Source organism: Geospiza fortis, unplaced genomic scaffold (genome assembly GCF_000277835.1).
Source record: "Geospiza fortis unplaced genomic scaffold, GeoFor_1.0 scaffold97, whole genome shotgun sequence".
NCBI lineage: Eukaryota > Metazoa > Chordata > Aves > Passeriformes > Thraupidae > Geospiza > Geospiza fortis.
The window spans coordinates 29,069-49,537 of NW_005054343.1; the positions used below are offsets into that span (position 1 = coordinate 29,069).

Consider the following 20,469-nt stretch of genomic DNA (forward strand, 5'->3'; position numbering starts at 1 on the left):
CTAAGTGCTTAAATTTGAAAGTTAGGGGTTTGTTCACATCAGACTGTTTGTTCAGCTGTGATAATCAGATCCTGATTAGCATGATTAAAACTAGAGACTGAGTTGGTTGCCCTGTTGCTTGTGAGGTACAGTCACTTTTGCCTACAGCAAATCTGCTTTTATGGCAGCAGGAGATAAATTGAGCTTGGAGAATGCATGGGGAGGCAGAGACCTGGGCCAGCTGAGTGAAGGGATGTGGTGTCAGACTCTGAGGTTATGGATGAGAAGGGAGAGGTGCAGGTAGCCAAAGGAAGGTTTGTTTTTGCACATTACAGTGAGCTGGCAGCATGGTTGGTGGCCACTAGTGTGGCAGAGAGGAAATGTAGATCACCTGCATGTGTGGCATTGAATAACCAGCACTTTTAAATAATTGGCTGAGGAGCATTGCCTCACAAAATGTCAAATGCTACTGTTGGCCTTTTACTACCCAGTATTGACAATAACCTAAAATGGGCCTTTAATCATTGCTTAAAGGACAGCTTGAGAATATGTTGAGAATAGACACATGAGGCCTGATTCTGAGCTGACTTGCACAAATATAAGTCATAAGTGAAAATCAATTAGAAGATGAAAATTATTCCTCAGGCACTCAGCCTGTATATTTTTATATGTAAATATGTTTAAACTGTATAATCTTCAGTCATGTAAAATATTTTCTAATGATAACTGAAGGTAGTTCTCATGTTTGGGAGTCTCCAAATTAAAACTCCCTGACAAAATCCTTAGCAAGAGCTGTTAACCTGAGAGTTTTGTCACAGAAGATGAATGTTCTCTAACTTCCATTCCAATAGGGCTAGAAATGAGATTTTTGTCTCTCCAGTATTGAGTGTTGAGGTTTTTTTTCTGGTACAGCATCTCCTGTGCGTGGAAGGAGACAAGCCAAGAGAAGTGAGTTCCTGCTATGGAGAAAAGTTATTACAGAAGAGAAATCATGTCACCCTTGCCTCATCAAGATCATTTTCTTTCTCAGAATCAACAGATATCTGTTCAGAGGTCATAGTTCAGAGCAGACACTTGTCAAGCAGTTTAGTGGCCAGCTTGGAGGGTGAAACATTTTCTCCCCAGCCCCAGTTTATTAACCCAGGTTAGAGCTACACAGAGATGCTGTGGGATGAATGCAGGGCAGAGTTTGATGGTGTGTGAGGTGGCAGTCCACATCATTAAACAACCTTTGCTGCAATTAGCTACACATTGACCTCTGATGAGACCAGCTAGCACTGCTGAAAATGAACTAGCTTGTTGCTCTACTTTATGTCTTAGACCTAAAAAATGACTCTTTTATGTCAAATTATATATATTTTGTATGGGATCAAGATACATTTAAATTTTGGCTAATAAACCATACTGCAATTAGAGGGAAATTACATAGATTATTGTAACAAATCAATATGACTAGGTAAAAATCAGATTGACTGAAACAGATGTATGATGAGTCATATTTTAACATTTATTTTAATAAAAATATTTTTGCATTAGTTAATGGCCTTGTGATTAATTTCATGGAACCTGTTTGCCAGACAGCACATGGTAGAGGCCAAAAAACTCAAAAGGAAATGAAGAGAGGAAAAAAACAGTTCTTAAAATTCTAACTGAAGAATTATTTGGTCAGCTTTCCCAAAACTGCATATCCTGGTTTTGTTTGGTTTTTTTTCTACCAAACCATAACTGGGTCCTTCATATCTCATTAATATTATAGAGGAAGCAAAGTTTCCTTCAGCTCTTTTTTTTTTTTTTTAGGAAGGATGTCATCAAACTTCTGTGCTAAAAAGTCACTGGCTAGCAGTCAGGGTTTTTAAAGACATTTTAAGATCTATGTCTGCCAACTAATCATGTTATATTTTACTATAATATTCTTTTTATATGCTGAAAGTGTAAATATTTTTTTATTGTAATCTTTAATGCGTGGACCAAACCTTTAATTAATGTTAACTGGACCACTTTCAGATTTCTGTAGCTTTTCAGTTTTCTCTTGCAGGAAAGGGAGTGTTAGGAGGCAGCTTTGGGCAGTTTTCTTTATTCTCTCACCTTGGTAGGTTGTCTTTGTTTGCATCTTAAGAGCTGAGCAGGGGTAAACAAATCTTCTTTGTGGTACAAATAATGATTAAAGCAGCTTTGAACTCAGTGTGAAACATAACTACCACAACAAAGATAAATATGGAATTCTAAAGACCAGAACTAGGGATTATTCCTAAGGAAAAGCGGCATCTTTGCTAACTGGGCTGTCTGGTGCAGGATGGGAGGCTGTGATTCCTTGTGTGCCACCCTCTCATTCCAGAGCAACTGTGTTCCATTCTAGCAATGTCATTACTGCAAGTGTTTTTCCATCTCCTGTGACTGGAACAATTTGAAACCCACAGTGTTAACCACAATAAGCCTGAGTTGATGCATATTTGGCTGGAATTTTTAATGTTTGTTATACATGAACACCATGTGAAAAACAGGGGAAAAAAAGAGAGTTGAGTTTTGCACCTCTCTGGGTTTGAAGAGAGTAGCTCAGGTCACAAATGGCTGTGGAATAGGAGTAAACAGCTGGGTGTATTTAGAGATGAGCAGTAAGGGTGTGTTTAGAAATGAGCTGCTTTGGTCACTGACTCCTTTCCTATGGGACTGTTCAGGTACAGCTGGATTCTTGCATTGCCCCATTCCTGCCCCAGATAAGGACTGTGGATGTTTATGGTGCCATATGTTTTTATCTTGCAGGTTGAATTTGAGTGGCTTAGGCAGTTTTGGTTCCAAGGCAAGAGGTATTTGAAGTGCACTGATTGGTGGCTCAAGCCTATGGCTAAATTGGAAGAATTCTGGAGAAAACTGGAGATTATGGTAAGTACTGGTTTTAAAGTCTAAAGCCTCTAGGGCCTAATTCTGAGAGCACTCACAATTATGTTTTTAATTGTACTGTAGTAATGGGTTTTAGACTTTATTCAGAACATATGAGAAGCAGAATCAATGTCAGCCTTTCACTGTCTCCTCTTACTTTTATCCCCCAGTAGCCAGAAAAAATGTGAGCAAAATCAGATCCAAAACCCCAGGATTTTAGTTGGTTCTTGACTTTGCTTGTTTTTAAAGTTTGAAAGCCTCATAAAAGTCTCATATGAGCCTTTTAGAGCCTCACAAGATGACAGCCACATATTGCAATGCTGTGCACTGTCAGCTTTTTTGTACAACACCCTGAGAGACACCTCTGCTAGTGACAACAGTGGTGCATGTGTCTGAGGAAAGCTGAGAACAGAATTGGTCATCTGGAAGTACAACTGCCTGTGGTCCACCTGCACTCTGAGACCAAAGCCAGAACCTGCAAGGGGGGATTATTTCAAGAATAAATGTAATAATGATTTCTGGGCGCTTCAAAGTACATTGTGCATTCCTTGAAAAGGGATTCAGTGCCAAGTGCTGTTATCCTGCTGCTGCTGTCGATGTGGAGCCTCAGGTGAGAGCCTGTGCTGTCAGAGTTCCAGAGCAGTTGCCAGTGTGCCTGTTTCTGGGTTTGCACTCAGAAGGGGCTGTGCTGGCAAACCCACTGTCCTCCTCTCCATCCATCTGCATCAGAAGCTGCTTCTCAGTCATTTCTGCTGGCCACAGCATAAATTAGCCTCAGTTTGCCTGTTCTGGCTTGGAAGAGTTTGTGCTGCAGCTGAGGATGCTGAGTTCCATTTGTGTCAGGCTGTGTTTGAGGTGCAGCAAGACCCTTGGGTCTGACCGGCAATGCTGTGGCTCAGCTGCTCCCATGCAGTGGGAGCTGCCCCAGCAGTGCCTGGTTCAGACTCAGAAAACACGCCCAAAAAAGTGGACATTTCAGTTGTGGAATCAATTGCCACAAGAAATCACTGAACATTGAATTTTCCTACAAAAGGAGAGAAAATATAACTTGCTTATGTGTTTGGGTTTCCCCCCTGCTTTTTTTTCTTGGTGTTCTTATGCGCTCACATTCTTGAACGACCCTTATAATTAAAAAAAAATCTTTTGGTTTGTTTTTCTTTCAAATGACAACTTACTCTCTTGTAACACAGGCTTAGATGAGGTAGAGACAAGAATGTTTGATATTTTATATCCATTGTGTGTTGAAAACATGGAAAAACAGCAAACTCTGGAACTCTCAAGGGTTAGGTTTTCTGCAATTGGTGTGACATTGCCATGTGTCTCTAATTAGAAACATGGTGGCGTCAGTGTATCTCCTTTCAACAAGCCTCGGGATGATATTTATCAGCAAACCCAAGCTTGGGCCAAGACAGAAGCTGCTTCTAATTTATATTTTAAGAATCGCTTTAATGTTTTATGACTTATAACATATTAATCACAATTCATTTCAGCCATTGGAGGAGACAGAAGAGAATGTTAATTGGGAATGTCTGTTTTGCCGGGTCTCTCGGTAGGCGCGGGGCGCGCTCTCGGCGCGGGGGCGCTTTTGGGGACAGAAGGCGCGGTTCGCGCGGCGGCCGCCAGGGGGCAATGTTGAGCCGCGGTTCGGCGCTCCCGGCCGGGACTTGCGGGAGCGATCCCGGCTGCGCCCCCAGCCCCATCCCGGCCATCGCATCGCGCAGGAAATCAACCGCGGGTTAACACATTCTGCAGCAATTCAACATAAGAAGCGCGCTGTTTTGGTGCACGCGTAGCTTCCACGGCTAAGTTAAATCAAAAGGGTGTTTTTGAAGGTACCCCGTAGTGTGCGGTCGATGGGTTGTTTTTATTTTCCTCCGAATTTATAACTTTAGCTGGATAATTCTATAAAAAAATAAAAAAAAAATAGAGAGCGAGAATAATTTAAAATGCTAAAAGTAAAATGTCTTAGTGTTGTTGGTCTTGTTTTGCAAGGATTTTGCTGCTTGAAAGGAATTCTTTCATAAAAGAAAATATTTAAGTGTGTATTCTTCCTTTGTGTGTGAGCTGAACAACTGTCGGTGTAGCTTTTTTATATATGTGTCTAAAGTGATACAAAAGTCAGTCTCAGGGACCTTCTGTGTATTTTTTAGGTTTTCCCCTTGTTTAATAATTTTTGGAACTTTCTTTTCTTCTTTATCTCTGATTCTGCTAATAATAATTACTCTTCTGTCACAGCAGAATATGATATTGCAAGAAGTTTAGCCCAAACCTGTGGGCTTTATTAAATATTTTTGTACATTATAGCAAGCACACAATTTTATCATAATGTTTATTCCTGGCATTTCTTTCCCTGAGGATAGTTTTACTTAGAGCTCACTCTTGTGATGTAAATGTTAAACCTTTCATTTGAATGACATTCTGATAAAACATCACATTTCCCACAATATTACCTCATGAATTTATGAGCCATTAAATCCAAAGCAGTTTAACAAATCTTCCTTTTTTTCTCCCCCTCCCTTGAAAATATGAAGGCTATTCATATGTTGGAGGGGTTTTTTTTAAAAGTCATCCAAGATTAACACGTTATCGCCTGCAACATCAGGATAAACGCTTGCAGAATTCAAAGGGAGAGTTACCATTTGAAAAAAGACCGTACAGGCTTTGCTTTCTGGGTAAAGAGAAGTCTGAAAAGCTGAAATCTCATGTGATGTGAGCAAGTCTTGCTGTAGCTGTTCTGAGATTCAGTGGAGAGACAATTTGTCTCTCAGGGTCTGATATCATGCAAACCTTGCAATCTGACATTTATTTTAGCTATGAAAATCTGTAACCACCACACCAAATCTGTAAGAACTGCAGAAGTCCAACAATGTATTTTTGGTTATTTTTTTTAGGTTGATTCACATGAGAAAAGTAAAATGTAAATCAATTTTTGTTAGTAAATGTAAATCAATATTTTTGTTTGTGGAATGAAAAGTAAACATATATGGCTACACTTGCATGTTGGATTTTTGAAGGCTTTTTTAAACATATCTAGTGCTCCTTAAAAAATAAAAAAGGGCCTTACAGTGCTATATGGTGTGAATTGTATTTCCTGCTTTGACAGTCCATTTAGCAATGTAGCAATGTATTTATATGGCAGTTGGCCTTAATAACCTTTATTGACTTTAGTGGGAAAGAGCCAAGACTGGCATTATTAAAATGTATCAATTTCATTGCAGGATAAAATCACAACATATATAATTATGTTTGGTAGGCTAGGCTCCATTTAATCCCACCTATTTATGCAGGAATTTGGCAAGACAAGAGAGCGTGGAACAGAAATGTAGAGAAAAGTGTGACTGACTTGGAGCTGCATTTAACAGCACAACTGCTTCACTACTTAAAGGAATGAAACATAGATCTTGAGGAAGTAATTTCTTAATGGGATAACTGAAGCACAAGTCGTTGTTACACCATTTGTTTCATTTTTTGGCACTGATAACAGCTGAGGATAATGAAATGCAGCACACCTTTTGGTTTGTAGTGCAAAAGCAGAAGTGTGCACACTCAGTGTAAGCAGAATGATCAAAGTGGCATTTCATGCAGGCTGGTGTCTTTCTGCACAACTTTCATCTTGATCTGTAAAACTTTTAAAAACTATCTTTAGTCTCATTATTACTGTTATTCTCAATAACAGGCTTTTTATCAATTTACACAACTGAAGTCAGAGAGCAAGGCTTTTTTTTGTAAAACTATTTTTCTTTCCTTTTTGAGGTCTGTTTCATTATTTGCTCCTATTGCTATATATGAAGTAGTTTCAGCTATAAGCCACTATTGTCAGGGGCTTACAGCCTGACAGTTAGAATTGAGTCTACACTGAAACTTGAGCTACAAAATCTCAGCCCAGAGCCATTTTTTTTCTCCCAAATTAAAGCAAGGGTTTAAATATGTATTTAAATCAAGAGCATTTCAGTTCCCAGATAACCATGAAAAGCTCTAAGAAAAAAACCTGCTTTTACAAGGAATTCTCCCAGCTTTTGTAGACTTTGGCACTTTAAACAACTAACCAATTATTTTTAAAAAAATAGATAATGGGATCACAAACAGGCTGGTTGGTTGTTTAGCTTCTTTCAGAAATTGCATAGCAACTTAACTGACGCTTGAATTGGTTTGACCTTGTCAGCCAAAATTCCAGGAACTCTGAGGTATTATTTTAATTTCTCTTCTGGTTTTCCCCTGGTGCTCAGATATTGCAGTGTCACACTTATTGGAGGGCCATGTGGCCATGGGTGATGGGATTTGCCTAATGAGCTGTGAAATGCAGGAACAACATGGCAGCTCCAAAACCCAAATTTTACCCATATTTATTGTCTTTTGGGGCTCTCCTTATCTGTTTAGGCCAGAGCCTTTAAATAAATGTATTTTTGGCAGATTATATTTTGTGTACACTGGAAGTCAGATGTTTCTGGAAATGTATCTTTTATCTTAAACAACAACAACAAAGCCTGATCCCGGAGACTTATTTTTCTTTTTTTTCTTTTTTTCTTTTTTTTTCTGGTAATAATTTCTATGACCCCAATATTTTTAGCTGTCAGAAATGGGAGAAAAGCTTGAGCATTGTCTGTAGTAGAATCACAATGAAACTGTAAAAAGAAAAAAAAAATAAAGTTGTATTGCACATCTTTGAGGAAAAAAATTATTTACAATTCTGAGGGAATTCAGACTTAAGCTTCCAAAACAACATGTGTGCTGAAAGCACAAAAGACTGTGTTTATGATTCTCTTTGAAGTGTTTCTGCAACAGGATAAGGAAAATTTTAGAAACTGTCTGATAGTGTTCAGGGTAAATACTTAAACCCCTTTAGAGAATTTCACACACAGATACTGTGCAGCAGAAAAAAGGATACTTATGTTTCCTAAAGCTGCTACAGCCTACAGCTTTGTACTTAAAGACAGAGGTGTTGAATAGAATTCTTCTGAGGATACATCCAGTGACAATATCTGCAGGAACATCAGAGCAAACCAGTGGATAGCACTTTCTGTTTTTAACCCTTACGTGAGCCGGCTGAGATCTGAGCTGCGTTGATATGAACCTCTGTAACATTTCTGTGAGAAACTGGAATTGTTCAAAGGGCAGCCTCCCACTCAGCAGCATTCTGGGAGAATCACTCTGACAGCATTGAGGGTGTAATGTTCACTGGCATGAGCCAGGAGAGGTTTAGGTCCCTGGATGTGCTGTGGGACAGGAGCTGCATTTCTGGTGGCCCAGGTGGGGTTGGGCTGGGTGGCTGTGCCCGTGGTGTGGTCCTGCCTCTGCCTCCCCCTCAGCTGGATTTGCACCTGAGCTGCAAGTTTGACATTTGTAGCTGTTGCAAGTTTGACATTGGTAGGTGTTCTTTGCACACAACTGGATCTTGGTGAGCTGCAGTGTTGGATAACTAGAATTCTGTGTTCTTGTGCTTTATTCTTACTGTGACAGAGGGCTTCTTTCTGTGATCCTCACTGTTTTTATACTCTTAGATGTATACAATTGTGTGTTCTGAATACCTGCACTTGCATGTAAAATGCCACGAGTTCTGTCCTAGAGTTTAAGGCATAAATGAGTTTAAGGCATAAATGCAAATACCACAATCACCAGAAATCAAATTTGTTCTCCCAAAACCTTGGATGGGTATACACTAGAATAACAAAAGATCTTTGTATTAATAGTGTGTTTATTGAGGCTTATTATTTGCTGTGGGAATAATGATGTTGTAGTATTGAGCTGTAGTTTCACCTGTCTCATTATTCTTTGCAAAGTCTTTCACAAGGGCATGGAGTGACAGGAGGAGGGGGAATGTTTTAAACTGATGGAGGGGAGTTTAGTTTGGATATTAAGAAGAAATTGTTGACTGTGAGGCTGCCAAGGCCCTGGAACAGGGTGCCCAGAGAAGCTGTGGCTGCTGCATCCCAGGAAGTGTTCAGGGCCAAGTTGGACAGGGCTTGGAGCAAGGGATTGGGGAAGGTGTCCCTGCCCATGGCAGGGGGGGTAGGAACTAAATTGTCTTTAAGGTACCTTCCAAACCAGAAGATTCTATTATATGCTTTAATGTTCTCAGAAATATATTTCCTAGGAGAAAAACTTAATAAAAGACCATATTTGAAGACTGGGAATAGTATTTCTTGAAAAGAAATTAATCTGTATTTTTAGAATTTGGTATATGCTATATAGAAATTGGTTAATTATTACCAATATTTAAAATTATTTCTAGTTCTTATTTATTCAATCCTAGAAGTGATCAGATACAGAGCTTATGCGTTTGTGTTTGTGTATATATGTTTATGGACATGCTACACTGAAAAAAAAGGATTTGGTTTGATGTTAAAACTGTGAATTACAGTGGTTTGGCAGGAATAATTTGTACTGTGATTGTTATAAACTAGGGTAAGTTGTGATTTTGAATGAAAGTGAAAGCAAATGGCAGTATGACTAAAATGTCACCATCTACATTGCTGTATTTTTTTAATACAGCTAGTGTTGCTAAATGTGGTTTTATTGCTATTGTATTTTAGTGGCTCTGTAACCACTATAAAATAGAACACAGCTGCTTTGCTTTCCAAATGGCTTTGGTAGGCGAAGGAGGTGACGTCTTCTGGAAAGCTGCTGTTGCTGCACTGATAGCTCTTTCCTGTCTGATCATCAGTCCTAATTCCTAACAAGATCATGGGTGAACAGTGTTTTTGTAATGTGTTCTTTAACAGTTACTTCATCTTTGCTCAAAACTGCAGCTTTCATTTTATACATAAAGAAATATAACTTGGCTTCAGAAGTTGCTATGGAGAGCATTATGCCCTGATGAATTAGGTGCTGATTCTTTTACTGACCCTCTGTTTAACTTGTGCAAGTAACTTAGGTGTGGTTTTCAAAATCAGTCTGGCAATCAAAACATTGAGGTCTAACTTTGGATTTAGATTGCAGGCAATTTCTGATCTTTAATTCCTCCTCAATTAAATGAGGCCATGATTTTTTTTCTGTATCTGACAATTTCTTATTGGCTATGTCCTAGGGAGAGAACATCCTGCATTTGAAGGAAACCGACAAATTTCTGCCTCCCCACATCATGATTGGAAAATCTAGAAGGGGCCACATATGAGCTTTTATTATTTTTTATTATTTTTTGTCAGATGGGCAAATTCTGTCTGTTTAAGAAAGAGCTTACTGTGTTTTGGCTGACCCTGATTGTCTCCTGGCAGCTCCCATGTCTTGTTCTCAGGAGCTTTTGTGTGAATCTTTTTTGCACTTTCTGTTTGTCACTACACATGCTTCTGCTTAATGATCCTGAAGCTGTAGATATAATAATGTTTACTATTCTGCAGTAGGAAGATAATTACTGGCTTTTCTCAGATGTTACAAGTGAACATCAGATTTTGGCAGTTTTCCTTGGACTGCTAGTCAATCTGAACTCTATATAATTTTCACAACAGAGGCACTAATATAAAGTTTAAATGTAGCAAATCTTTTAAATTATTCCAGTAAAATAATGTGGTTGTTTATCACGATCAGAGTAGTTTTCACAGGACTCATTCTGAGTTTCTGTAATAGAGTAGAACAATGAAGGGGATGGTGAATCAGGCTGGATTGTTGCTGGGGGACAGGAATGGCAGCAGTGGAGCTGTGCTGGAGATGAATCCAGCTCTGTGCTTAGCATGCAATGATCCACAAAGTGCACTGTTAATAGCTGGGAACAGTGCATCAGTTCATGTTGTCTAGCTGCCTAGGGATCAATATCATTGTGTAATAAACTGAAGTGATTATTTTTATGTGTCTGTGGATATATGTATGCATATACACACTGCTAATAATTACATTTTAGCTCCATCTTCAAGCTGTGTCCTACATGCTAATGGATTAGAGCTTCACCAGCTAGCTAGAAGGTCAATTGTTTTGTGATGTTGTGGTGGGACTCAGCTTGGATAACTGAATTATAAGACTTTTTTACACAGCAGAGTAAGTTAACTCATTGTGATCCTTTTGGTCTCCTGTCCAATGTCATGCTTCCATTTCATGAAAAAGAAGTTTTTGTGCTGAAATAATTTCCAGTAGTAGGACCACAGAATTCACTCTTTTGCTCAGAAGTAATGATTGGTTGAGTTGCTGATGGATGATAGAATTATTTTAAGATTAGTCTGTACAAAGCAGCTGATGCTGTGTAGTACCACACAGAGGTTGTACTCTTCAGGCTTCCATGAGGTGATAGAAAATCTGAAAATCAGCAGAGCCTTACATTTCTTCATGTCTTCTCTTATGGGCAAGAGGAAAGAGCGTGATGGTGGTGCATGCCCAGTGGTAATACATCTATTCCCAGGAAGCAGGGCTGAGGCAAGATGAAATTTGTTCTGTATTGCAGTTATGCTGGTGCTCAAAGCAAAGACCAGTACAAATCCTGACTAAGTCCTAGTCCAAAATGTTATGATGCTTTCAAAAGGATTAAAAATAAACAGAATTAAGATTATTAATATTTCTCACTTTCAAAAGTCTCCTCGTGTAGGTGTTTTCTTCATTAATGCAACCTTACAGGGACTGGTATATCCCTCAGAGGAAGGACAGCAGAGAAAGGAGAGGCTGCCATGCAGGTACACTTGTACAGTCAAGGCTTTTCAAAACATTTTTCCATTACTGATCTTCTGTTCATTTTCATGTAGGATGTACTTGATACACATGTTATAAAATATTTATACATTCAAGGGTCATTTCCACTGGTGGTTGTTATGCTAAAGGAATTGTGAATTTGCAATAATTACTGGGAAGAGGAAAAGATGGGTAAGACAACGGATGAACCAGTCTTGAAAACTCTTAAAATTTGTGGAGATGTTGAACAAAATCAAAAAAAGTCTCACTGGTTCCTTTAAGAAATCCTAATGTTAAACTTGATAATGTGGCTGTTTTCTCAAGTTTTTCTTTGCTTTTCATCTTCTACATTTTCTTCTTTAATGTAAAATACTGTAATTGAATCACAGCATTAGCTGGCTTTTCCCAACAAAACAGCAGATTTAGGCTCTTTGCTGCTAGTTTCAAAAGTAATATGTATGGAGAGAGAGCACGAAGACAAAAATTGAGCACATAGATGTATAATCCCAAAGGAATAAACTGACTTCTACTAGACAAGCTGAAAGCTGATTAAAATATTTTTCATCCTTTGGGTATGCAACAGCTTTTGATGATGGAGAGTGTATTAATATTCAGCTTAGCTGCTTGTCGACACTGCAGACAGGTCCCAGGAAAGTCTCTGATACTGACCAGGTTTTCTCACTCTGCCAGAAATCTTTATGAGACACAGAGCAGCAGCCTTGTACCAGGAAAAGCCAAGATAAGAATACTGCTATGTCTTTATTTTAGAAATTGCTTTTATAGATTTTAAAAGGATTGAAATTTTTAAAGAATTCTTTTAATGATATAAATGCATTCAAATACAACAAAGGAGAAAGATTATTCTTAATTATTTTAAAATAAAGCTACTGTAATCTATTCAATTTTCAATTTGTCTGAGTTGTTTGTTAACTTACAGAGATCCAAGTAATAATATCAATGATGAGGATTTCTGGAGAATGTGTTCCTACTCAAATTATTTTATAACAGTCAGATCTGAGGTGGTGGGGTACTATTCTCTTAACTTTGTCTATTCCCTTGTAATGTAATACCTGCCTTCCAGACAAGAAGGAGATGTAAACAGCTGCTTTATCAGCTGATACTTCTTCTGTTCTTTTGTTGGCATGCTGACATATAGGGTGTTTGCTTTTTCCCCTTCCACAGTGACTAAATATATACAGTATCTCTGGAAAACATGTCATAGGCTGTGGAGGTGCCTTTAGGATGGCTCCAGGGCTAAATACTTCCTGTAGTAGGTGAAAGAGCACGGCTTAATCAGCTTAGTTAACTTAATTAAGCTGTGCTGTTTCTCATGGTACAGCTTTAAAGTGTATTTCATTTAGAAACTGTATTTCATAGTTCTGGAATGACACAAGGTTGGGGAGATTCTGTGGGATTTTTATAGTGGGCTTGAAAAAGATAAGATTTGCTACTTGTTCTGCAATGGGGGGAAGTGAACTAGAGGAGTGTGTCCTTTTTCCTGAAGATTTAAAGGGCAAATTCTAATGCAGTTTAGATTGTAAAGGCTTCTCAAACTGAGAAAGTCTACTCTTCTTTTTATCCCCATCTAATTTTAAGATTTTTATACCTGGCAAGAGCTGTCCATTTTCATCCCAGCCTTGGCTTTCCTTCTTGCAGATTCCATGACTCTACACTATTTTATTGTTCTTTGAAAGAAGCAAACTAAGGCAGTGTGATTGTGAGAATGTGGATCTTTTCTCCACTGATCTTTGAGTCTCAGAAGAAAATACTATTACAAATTAAAGTAATTTGAACTCAGTTGTTCTTTCTTGAGATGAGTTGCTCTTTCTATTCTTCATGAGGTACTCCATGTTGAGGAAAAGTTCTGATTTTCCTCTTGGGCAAACACTGGGGTCCTAGTGAGACCTTCCTGTGTGGATAGAGGAGATGGATTAGCAAGGCACAGCTGGAAACAGTAAGTGCTGAGTGAGCTCTACTCACCATCTCATTGGCTTCACCCAGCTGGCTAATGTTAGTTATTTACTTACCTCTGCAGGTTTCTGGAAGAGTAAGGGTGGGCAAGAAGCAATCAGGGCAGCAGTTGCAGCTGCTGAGGGGAGGGTGGCAGTGCAAACACGGGCAGAGGTTTGGGAGCCTTCTCTTGGCAGAATGGCAGCACTGAGGACAAGGTGAGTGAGGACCCCTGGGACAGCAGCTCTGGAGTCAGTGCAGAACTGCTTCCAGCCTTGGAACGGCCTGTGTGGGTGGAATGGGCCTTTGGGTACAGTGGGAATAGAAAACAAGCTTGGCAGGAAAAGCTTTGGAGGTTGAGAAAAAGCAGGAAAGGATGGCAGAGGCTGTCAGACAAAAAGGAGTGGTGTGGTTTGAGAGAAAATAGGATGGAGAGGCTTTGCAAGTGGGAAGTGGTTATGGGGAAGATGGCAGAAGATAAGGGTGTAGCTGTGTGTCTCCTTCAAAACCAAATACTCTGGGTAGTGATTTCTTTGATTTTTTCCCCTATCCCTTTAAACTTAGTGGTTTGATAGAATTCTCTTAATTGATACCTCTGTGCTATAATAATACTACATTTAAAATAAGGGAGAAATAATCAAGTAAGGGAGAAATAATCTTTGTTTAAGCAAAAATTAGTTATTTTGAATGCAGAAAGCTATTTAAAGTATGTTGGAAAGTATTTGCTTTTGATTCCACGTACATAAAATTATTCAGAAAAAACAAGATTTTATATATGTATAGATTTCTTTTAAATTTAAAAAAATGCACATAATAGTTAAGGCTTGTGAAATTTTTTTGTGTGTTTATATGGCACATGGGTGCATATAGATACATATATGTATGCAGCCATGGGCACACATGGAGGGTAAAATATTTGCCTATTTAAGTACTTAGCTGCTCTCCATAGTGCCTGGAGTTGCAGGATCTCTCTTAGCTGATACAATGTGTTAAGTTTCTCATATTAGTACTTCTCATCCCACTTCTTGGGCACAGTTCTATTATAGACTTTAGTGTTTCTTGATTATATGGGGTGTTATAATTTCCTGATGACTGGTTATGTTATTTATAATACAGAGGGTGTTAATCCTTTGGTGATTAACACTCTATTTGAATTACCAGAGGTCAAAGGTACATTCTTTTATTTGGAGTTTGGGTTTTTTCAGTGTTTTTTCATTTGATTTTTTTTTTCTAAAGGTTGTTTCATTCTCTGTTTTATATGAAAGTAGTTTTGAGACAATTTGGGGCGAGGAGAGAAGAGAAGAGAAGAGGAGCATGCTTAGAATTATGGGACCCAAGTCTGTTGGAGCTGTAGGGATTAGAACATAAGTTCTCTTTGCACTGAACAGCTCCTCCAAAAAACCTCCATTTAAAAATAATGGAAATCTCATAATCAGAAAAAAATCATAGTAAAAAGCCCATGGAAGAAGATTCTCCCCACTTAAACCTGTGAAAAAGTAGATACCTACCTGTGTCTCATTCTAAGCCTTTTTGGAAAGATTTATTAAAGATTATAAATGTGTGTACATATATATATTTGTGTATGTATACATATAAACACACACTTTATGAGGTATAAATATATATGGCTGTCATTTCAGGTGATGTGGAGATACTGCAGAGATTCTTGTCCAGCTGCCAGCTGTATCCCAGTCATTGTGGTTTCAGAATTGTGGAGCTTTCAATTAATATTGAAAGCCTTCAGTTCTTTCAAAGGCTGTGTCTGTGCAGAAGTTACCCTTGCCCTAATATTTCAGACCTTTCTCAAAATACCATGGGGTTTTTTGTGTTTTTCTCAGCTGTGTTCTTTAAAGTGCTGGAGCTGACTGAGAGGGAAGCACCAAAGGATTTTTGCTGTTTTGTTTTTCACACAATTCTGGGGTTGTGTAGCCATTCCCACAGCTCCAGCAGAAGTCAGTGATGTGTCCAGGTATGCTGAGTTGCTGTGTCCACCAGCAAAGCCTTTACAGTGTCCTACAGCCACTGCCAGTGTACACCAAAGAGCTGTGACACTGGCTTTGCTCCCTTCTGCAAAGGTGACCATTCCTGGATTGCAAATCTGAGGTACATTTCCACCTGGGGATTTCTTCAGGCTGTGGTCATTCCACCTACTCCAAATCTAGAAAAGTGTGGGCATGATGGAAGACCTGAAAGAGTTCCCTCACTGGGGTGTTTGTCCACTCCAAAACCTCTCTGGTAGTACCTGAAACTGTGACAAGCCAGTTAGAGAATTATGTTGGTGCAGCATAGCCCTATGCAGTGTTCAGGACTTGCCTGTAAACAAAGGAGATGATCAAAGAGCAAAGGAAACACTCAGTAAAGTTAGCAAGCCAAAAGCAGAAGGAGAGTGGCTCCTCTGGCCGGGGCAATGTTTTGAGCTTATATACATTGTTCTCAGCTCAATTGATGCCAGCCTTGGAAGCTGTATCAGGGTATGATAAGCCTCCCTCTGCCTTTCCCAGTAGAGGCATAACTGCTCCTGACTTGCTGCTTTGAGAAAATTCAGCATCAGACTAGTCTGAAGAAATGTTAGCAGTGTCTCCTTTGCAGAGCTGGGACCTGAGTTCACTGGTGTAAAAAAGCTCAGTTCTAACTCAGTTACCAGAATGGGCTTCATGCCTGAACTGCTGGGTGAAGTCCTGCAGTCTGCCAGAAAGATGAAACATATTGTAGTAATTCTTAAACGCTTAACCTGGGTGCCAAACCTGTGGGTGTTCTAATGTTGCTCTACAGCAGACAGGATGGTGGGTGAATGAGGGGCAGCACAGAGGCCAGTAGCTCCTGTCTGGCCACTCATTTGATGATTGTTTCACTGTCTGTGTGTGCTGGGTTTCTCTCTGCTCTGCTGCCTGGTGTTTTGCTCTGAGCTCAGTGAGGTGCTAAGATTAGCTGGTTTGTTTGTCATAATCTTTCATGTTTGCTGTGATGGATAGGTGAGAAAGTAGTATTTGTTCTGCTCCAGCATGCAAGGAATCCAGCTCAGACACTGAGGGCAATTAGTTCCTATGTTGTGGGATAAAAAGCAGACATGCTAAAATTTTAGGGGTACTTTTTTCCTGTACATGCTCCAGGGGGAATGCTGCACACTGCACTGTGGCTTCCTACATGATTTCTCTGTTATAAGATTGCTAAAGTGCTGACTGCCATTCAACTACTGGCCTGTGGTTAGTGGAAATACTAAATACTACACTGGCTTCATTCCTTGTGCCTTTAATGTTTCACTTCCATTTTATGCTTAGAAACGGGTTTTTTTCCTACTTTTGTGAGTAGTCTGGCACCACAAAATGTATTGAAAGCATTTGAAGTAGTTCAGTAGGAGGCAGAATTAAAGGTCAAAGTGGTTTTGTGAGCAGAGCAAGAAGCTGGGAGGAAATAAGTTGCAGAAAGGAGGGAGTAACAATAATCAAGTGAGAGAAATAGGAATAAATATAATGGAAGTATAAAGAGTCTTGGAAGTGCAAAGGATGCTAGGGTTAAAAGAACTGAAGGTACAAATATGATGATCTGAATTTTCATCTCTTAAACTTAAAATGGCTGCAGCATTTAATAGCGTCTTGCTCTGGGGATATTAAATATGTAAACTACTAATATAAATGATACAATTAGTTAGAAATGTGAGTTCTGTGTGAACGTATAATTTCACTTTATATGTCACAAAAATAGTTTTTTGTCTGCTGACATAGTCCTGAATCAGCTTTCTTGAAGGAGTGGTTACGTTATGGCCTCACAGCAGCAGAACATTGAGCTTGAAAGTCTGCAGATACAACATTTGCAATAGTGTGTATGTGTGAAATTTTAAGTGATGAATGCCTGATTAAAACAAGAATATGTTTTTACTGAAAATTGTTATTGGTTTTGTGTAAATCCAGTTTTAATACTAAAAAATAAAAAAAAGGCATGGAGGAGGGAAATAAATTAGTGGGTAGCAAGCAAGACTGAAAGAACAGACAACTGAAGGTTGAGAATAATAACCAGCTTACTAAATAAGATTTGCTTCATGAAAGATGGAGAAAGTTGTTTGCTCATTTAGCTGGTATAGCTAGAACAATGTAGTTAGCTGTTTTCATAGTGAAGACTATGTTCTGTACAAATATATAGTACATTAGAATTTTGGTAGTCCTGTTTCAAAGTTTGCTGAAAAATTTTTGATTCCTTCTTACATTTATCACAAACAACCATTTATTTTCTTGGGTTGAACCATAAATGTTTGTAGAAGTGCTGTAATCTTTTTTTAAAAACAACAATTTGAAAATTTGCATAATGGGCTTAAGTAACACGATTTACAAGTAAGGCTATGAATCTGTTTCCTGTGATGCTCTTTTTTGTGACTTGTTCTATAACCAGAATTTATACAACTAAATTCATTGCTGGATCTTCAAATTAAAGACATGAATATATGTCATATTGTTACATTACTAGACATTAAAATGTGCTTAGAGATTTACATCAGAAATATTAATTATATCCTGTTTTCATTTTACACCTACTTCTGCCTTACATTTGTACTAACCCAGTCAATAAGCATATATAAACCATGTCAACTTTTGCTGTTTCATTGCATTTTTGCTGTTTAATTGCATTTTTCAAATAAATTTTAGTCAAAAATATTTTGCTGCTGATTTGCACTGTACATCTCCTAAATCTAAGACACCACTGGGGTCAGAATATAGCAGATAGACTATCCAGTGTTTGAAGTGGTACTCCAGTTCCTGATTTCCTAAGGATAAATGTGATTGCTCCAATATAAATGTTTTAGATCACAGTGACAGCTGTGGAAATTAAACATAGCCAGCAAAATCTATTTTCTGTCTAGCTAAGTAAAGGAGAGGACAGATGAAAAAATTCCCTGGGCAAATGAATTCTTATGAACAGTGATGAATCTTTTCCCTTTGCTATATTAATTTTATTGTATTGTTAGAAAAAAAAAATCTAACTTGTATTTCTGTGTGTGTTTTTCATATTCAAGTTTATCATATTGAGGTGAAAAATTTAGAATATCTCTCTAGACCATGTTGTAGCACACATTGCAAGCACTTTTCTAATCACAAGGAAAAGTTAGCCTTTAGGGTAGTTTCCACAGAGTTGCAATGATTTGTGAATCGAATGGACTTTAAAATTCTGTGAAATCTGGGGTTTGGGGAGAGATGAAAAACTTAAAATTTCTCAGGAATTTCCTTTCTCCTAATTGGTTATGAACAATCTTTTGTTTTCAGAGGTTTTGCCTTATCTTGCCTTAGCGCATCTTAAAATTTTAGTCTACAATTCTGTTTCTTAAACATAAGTTTTGACACCTGCTTCAGGGGCTGCTGTCATGCAGAAAAATGTAGAATTTTCTCATATAGGCTACATAGCAGGTTGGGCGCTGAGGAAGAGTTAGAGAGAGATTTCCCTGCCAAACAGTAACCCTTTGAGTCATTTTCATCACTGGTTTATTTTCTACCTGCTCATGGTCCTGGCCTCTAGTTCTGGAGGATTCCTTTTCCCTTCCAGTGAAATTGCTCAGCCTTAACCCGTGGTTGGAGTTCACTGTTTGCACTCAGAGGAGACAAAACAGCTCTGCCTTTTCAGGTGCTGCTTTCAGCTGGGACCTGGTGCTGTTGTTAATAAGCTTACACTCCTCTTCTCTGGGCCAATTCTTTCTTGTTTCCACAACTACTTCTTAAGTAGCTCCCTCTAGCAAAGTATGCTTTGTAGAAACTCACCATTAGAAGGAATTTGATAGTCCTTTTTGTAAACTATACCAGTCACTGGATATTTCTGTTTGGGCAGAAAAGTCAAAATGAACTATGGAGTGCTCAGTTGTTGCATCGTGATTTAATTTTCTTCTTTGCTGAGGTGGAAGAGTTAATGTAGATTATAGCTCAAAAGTGAGGCTATGGGACATTATTTGTTGGGTTTTTTTTAATTAGTGTATTGTGACCCTTAAGATATACAGGCTTTTTTTTTTTTTTAATTGGGAAGAAAAGCAGCTCTCTTTAAAAAGTTTATTGCAAAGTAAATGGCTAAAGTGGAGCTGCAGTTACTTGAAAGAGACAAATATACATTCATTATTTCCTGAGTATGTTGTTTTTACAGGAAAGCAAAGGAAGCAATGGCTGGGTATCATTAAGGAGTAGCTCGTGGAAAGCGGTGAAATGAGCAATGAGACTTGTAAAGTGTCATGAAAACTGAAACACCAGGGTACAAAGTACTGCTTATCCTCCCAGATATGGATACCATATGGCAATATGAAGGGAAATAGAGAGTAGGAGACAAGAATCCTATTATTCTCACGCTTTCATTTGCTTGCTATTTGCTTTGGGCAAATGACTAAAGAAGTTGTGCCTGAACCTTCTTCTGGCACAGTATTTATTGACAAGACACCTGCCTTCCCTGTCAGACTCCTTGAAGTTTCTTTGGTGTAATTCCAGCTTTGGCACTTCTGATTATAAATTTATTGTTGTTTCTCCTATAGTGTTGAAATAATCTCTTATTGACTGTTCCTAAGTTAAAATCTATATTAATTTTCTGGTAGGATATCTCCTTCTTCTCTTTCAGCATTTCACTTATTTTCCTTAAGAATGACAGTCTGTTGTGGCGGGTTCTTGCTGCCCTTGAAATCTCTGCCTCCTCCTTTTTTTCTTTATCTGCAGGTGCTATTTCTGGACAACTTTCTACATCTCTCTTTTAGGTATCTTTGGAATCAAATGGGCTGATTGGGAGTGCTTGGAAAGATGTGGAAAGGATCTGGAAAGACAGTTATGTGGTACATGTACCTTTGGAATGGCACAGAGGAGAGGAGTCTTGATCAGCTCTCCAGAGGCTGACACAGCTCTGGGAAGATTCTGTCACCTCCTCCTTCACCCATTTTTTCCTTTCCACCTCCTGAGTGCACACCTGTCTACCACCCAGTGTTTTTTCTTCATTTATAACAGTTTCCCAGCAGTTTCATGTTTCTCTGAAGTTAACAGATCTTCCCTAAATATTGTTAAACTAAGTCCTACCAATATACAGTACAGTTATCTTCACTGCAACAGTTGCTTAAAATGACAATTCTGT

The 20,469-nt window shown here is 38.6% G+C and overlaps 1 protein-coding gene across 1 annotated transcript in view; it reads left to right on the top strand.

The window, feature by feature from the left end:
• Nucleotides 1–20,469, top strand: part of FTO (FTO alpha-ketoglutarate dependent dioxygenase) — a 183,510-nt gene that overhangs the window by 23,372 nt on the left and 139,669 nt on the right. The window contains exon 6 of the mRNA XM_005422789.3: nt 2,740–2,859. Within this exon, the coding sequence (XP_005422846.3) occupies nt 2,740–2,859 (120 nt within the window). The remainder of the gene's footprint in view (nt 1–2,739; nt 2,860–20,469) is intronic.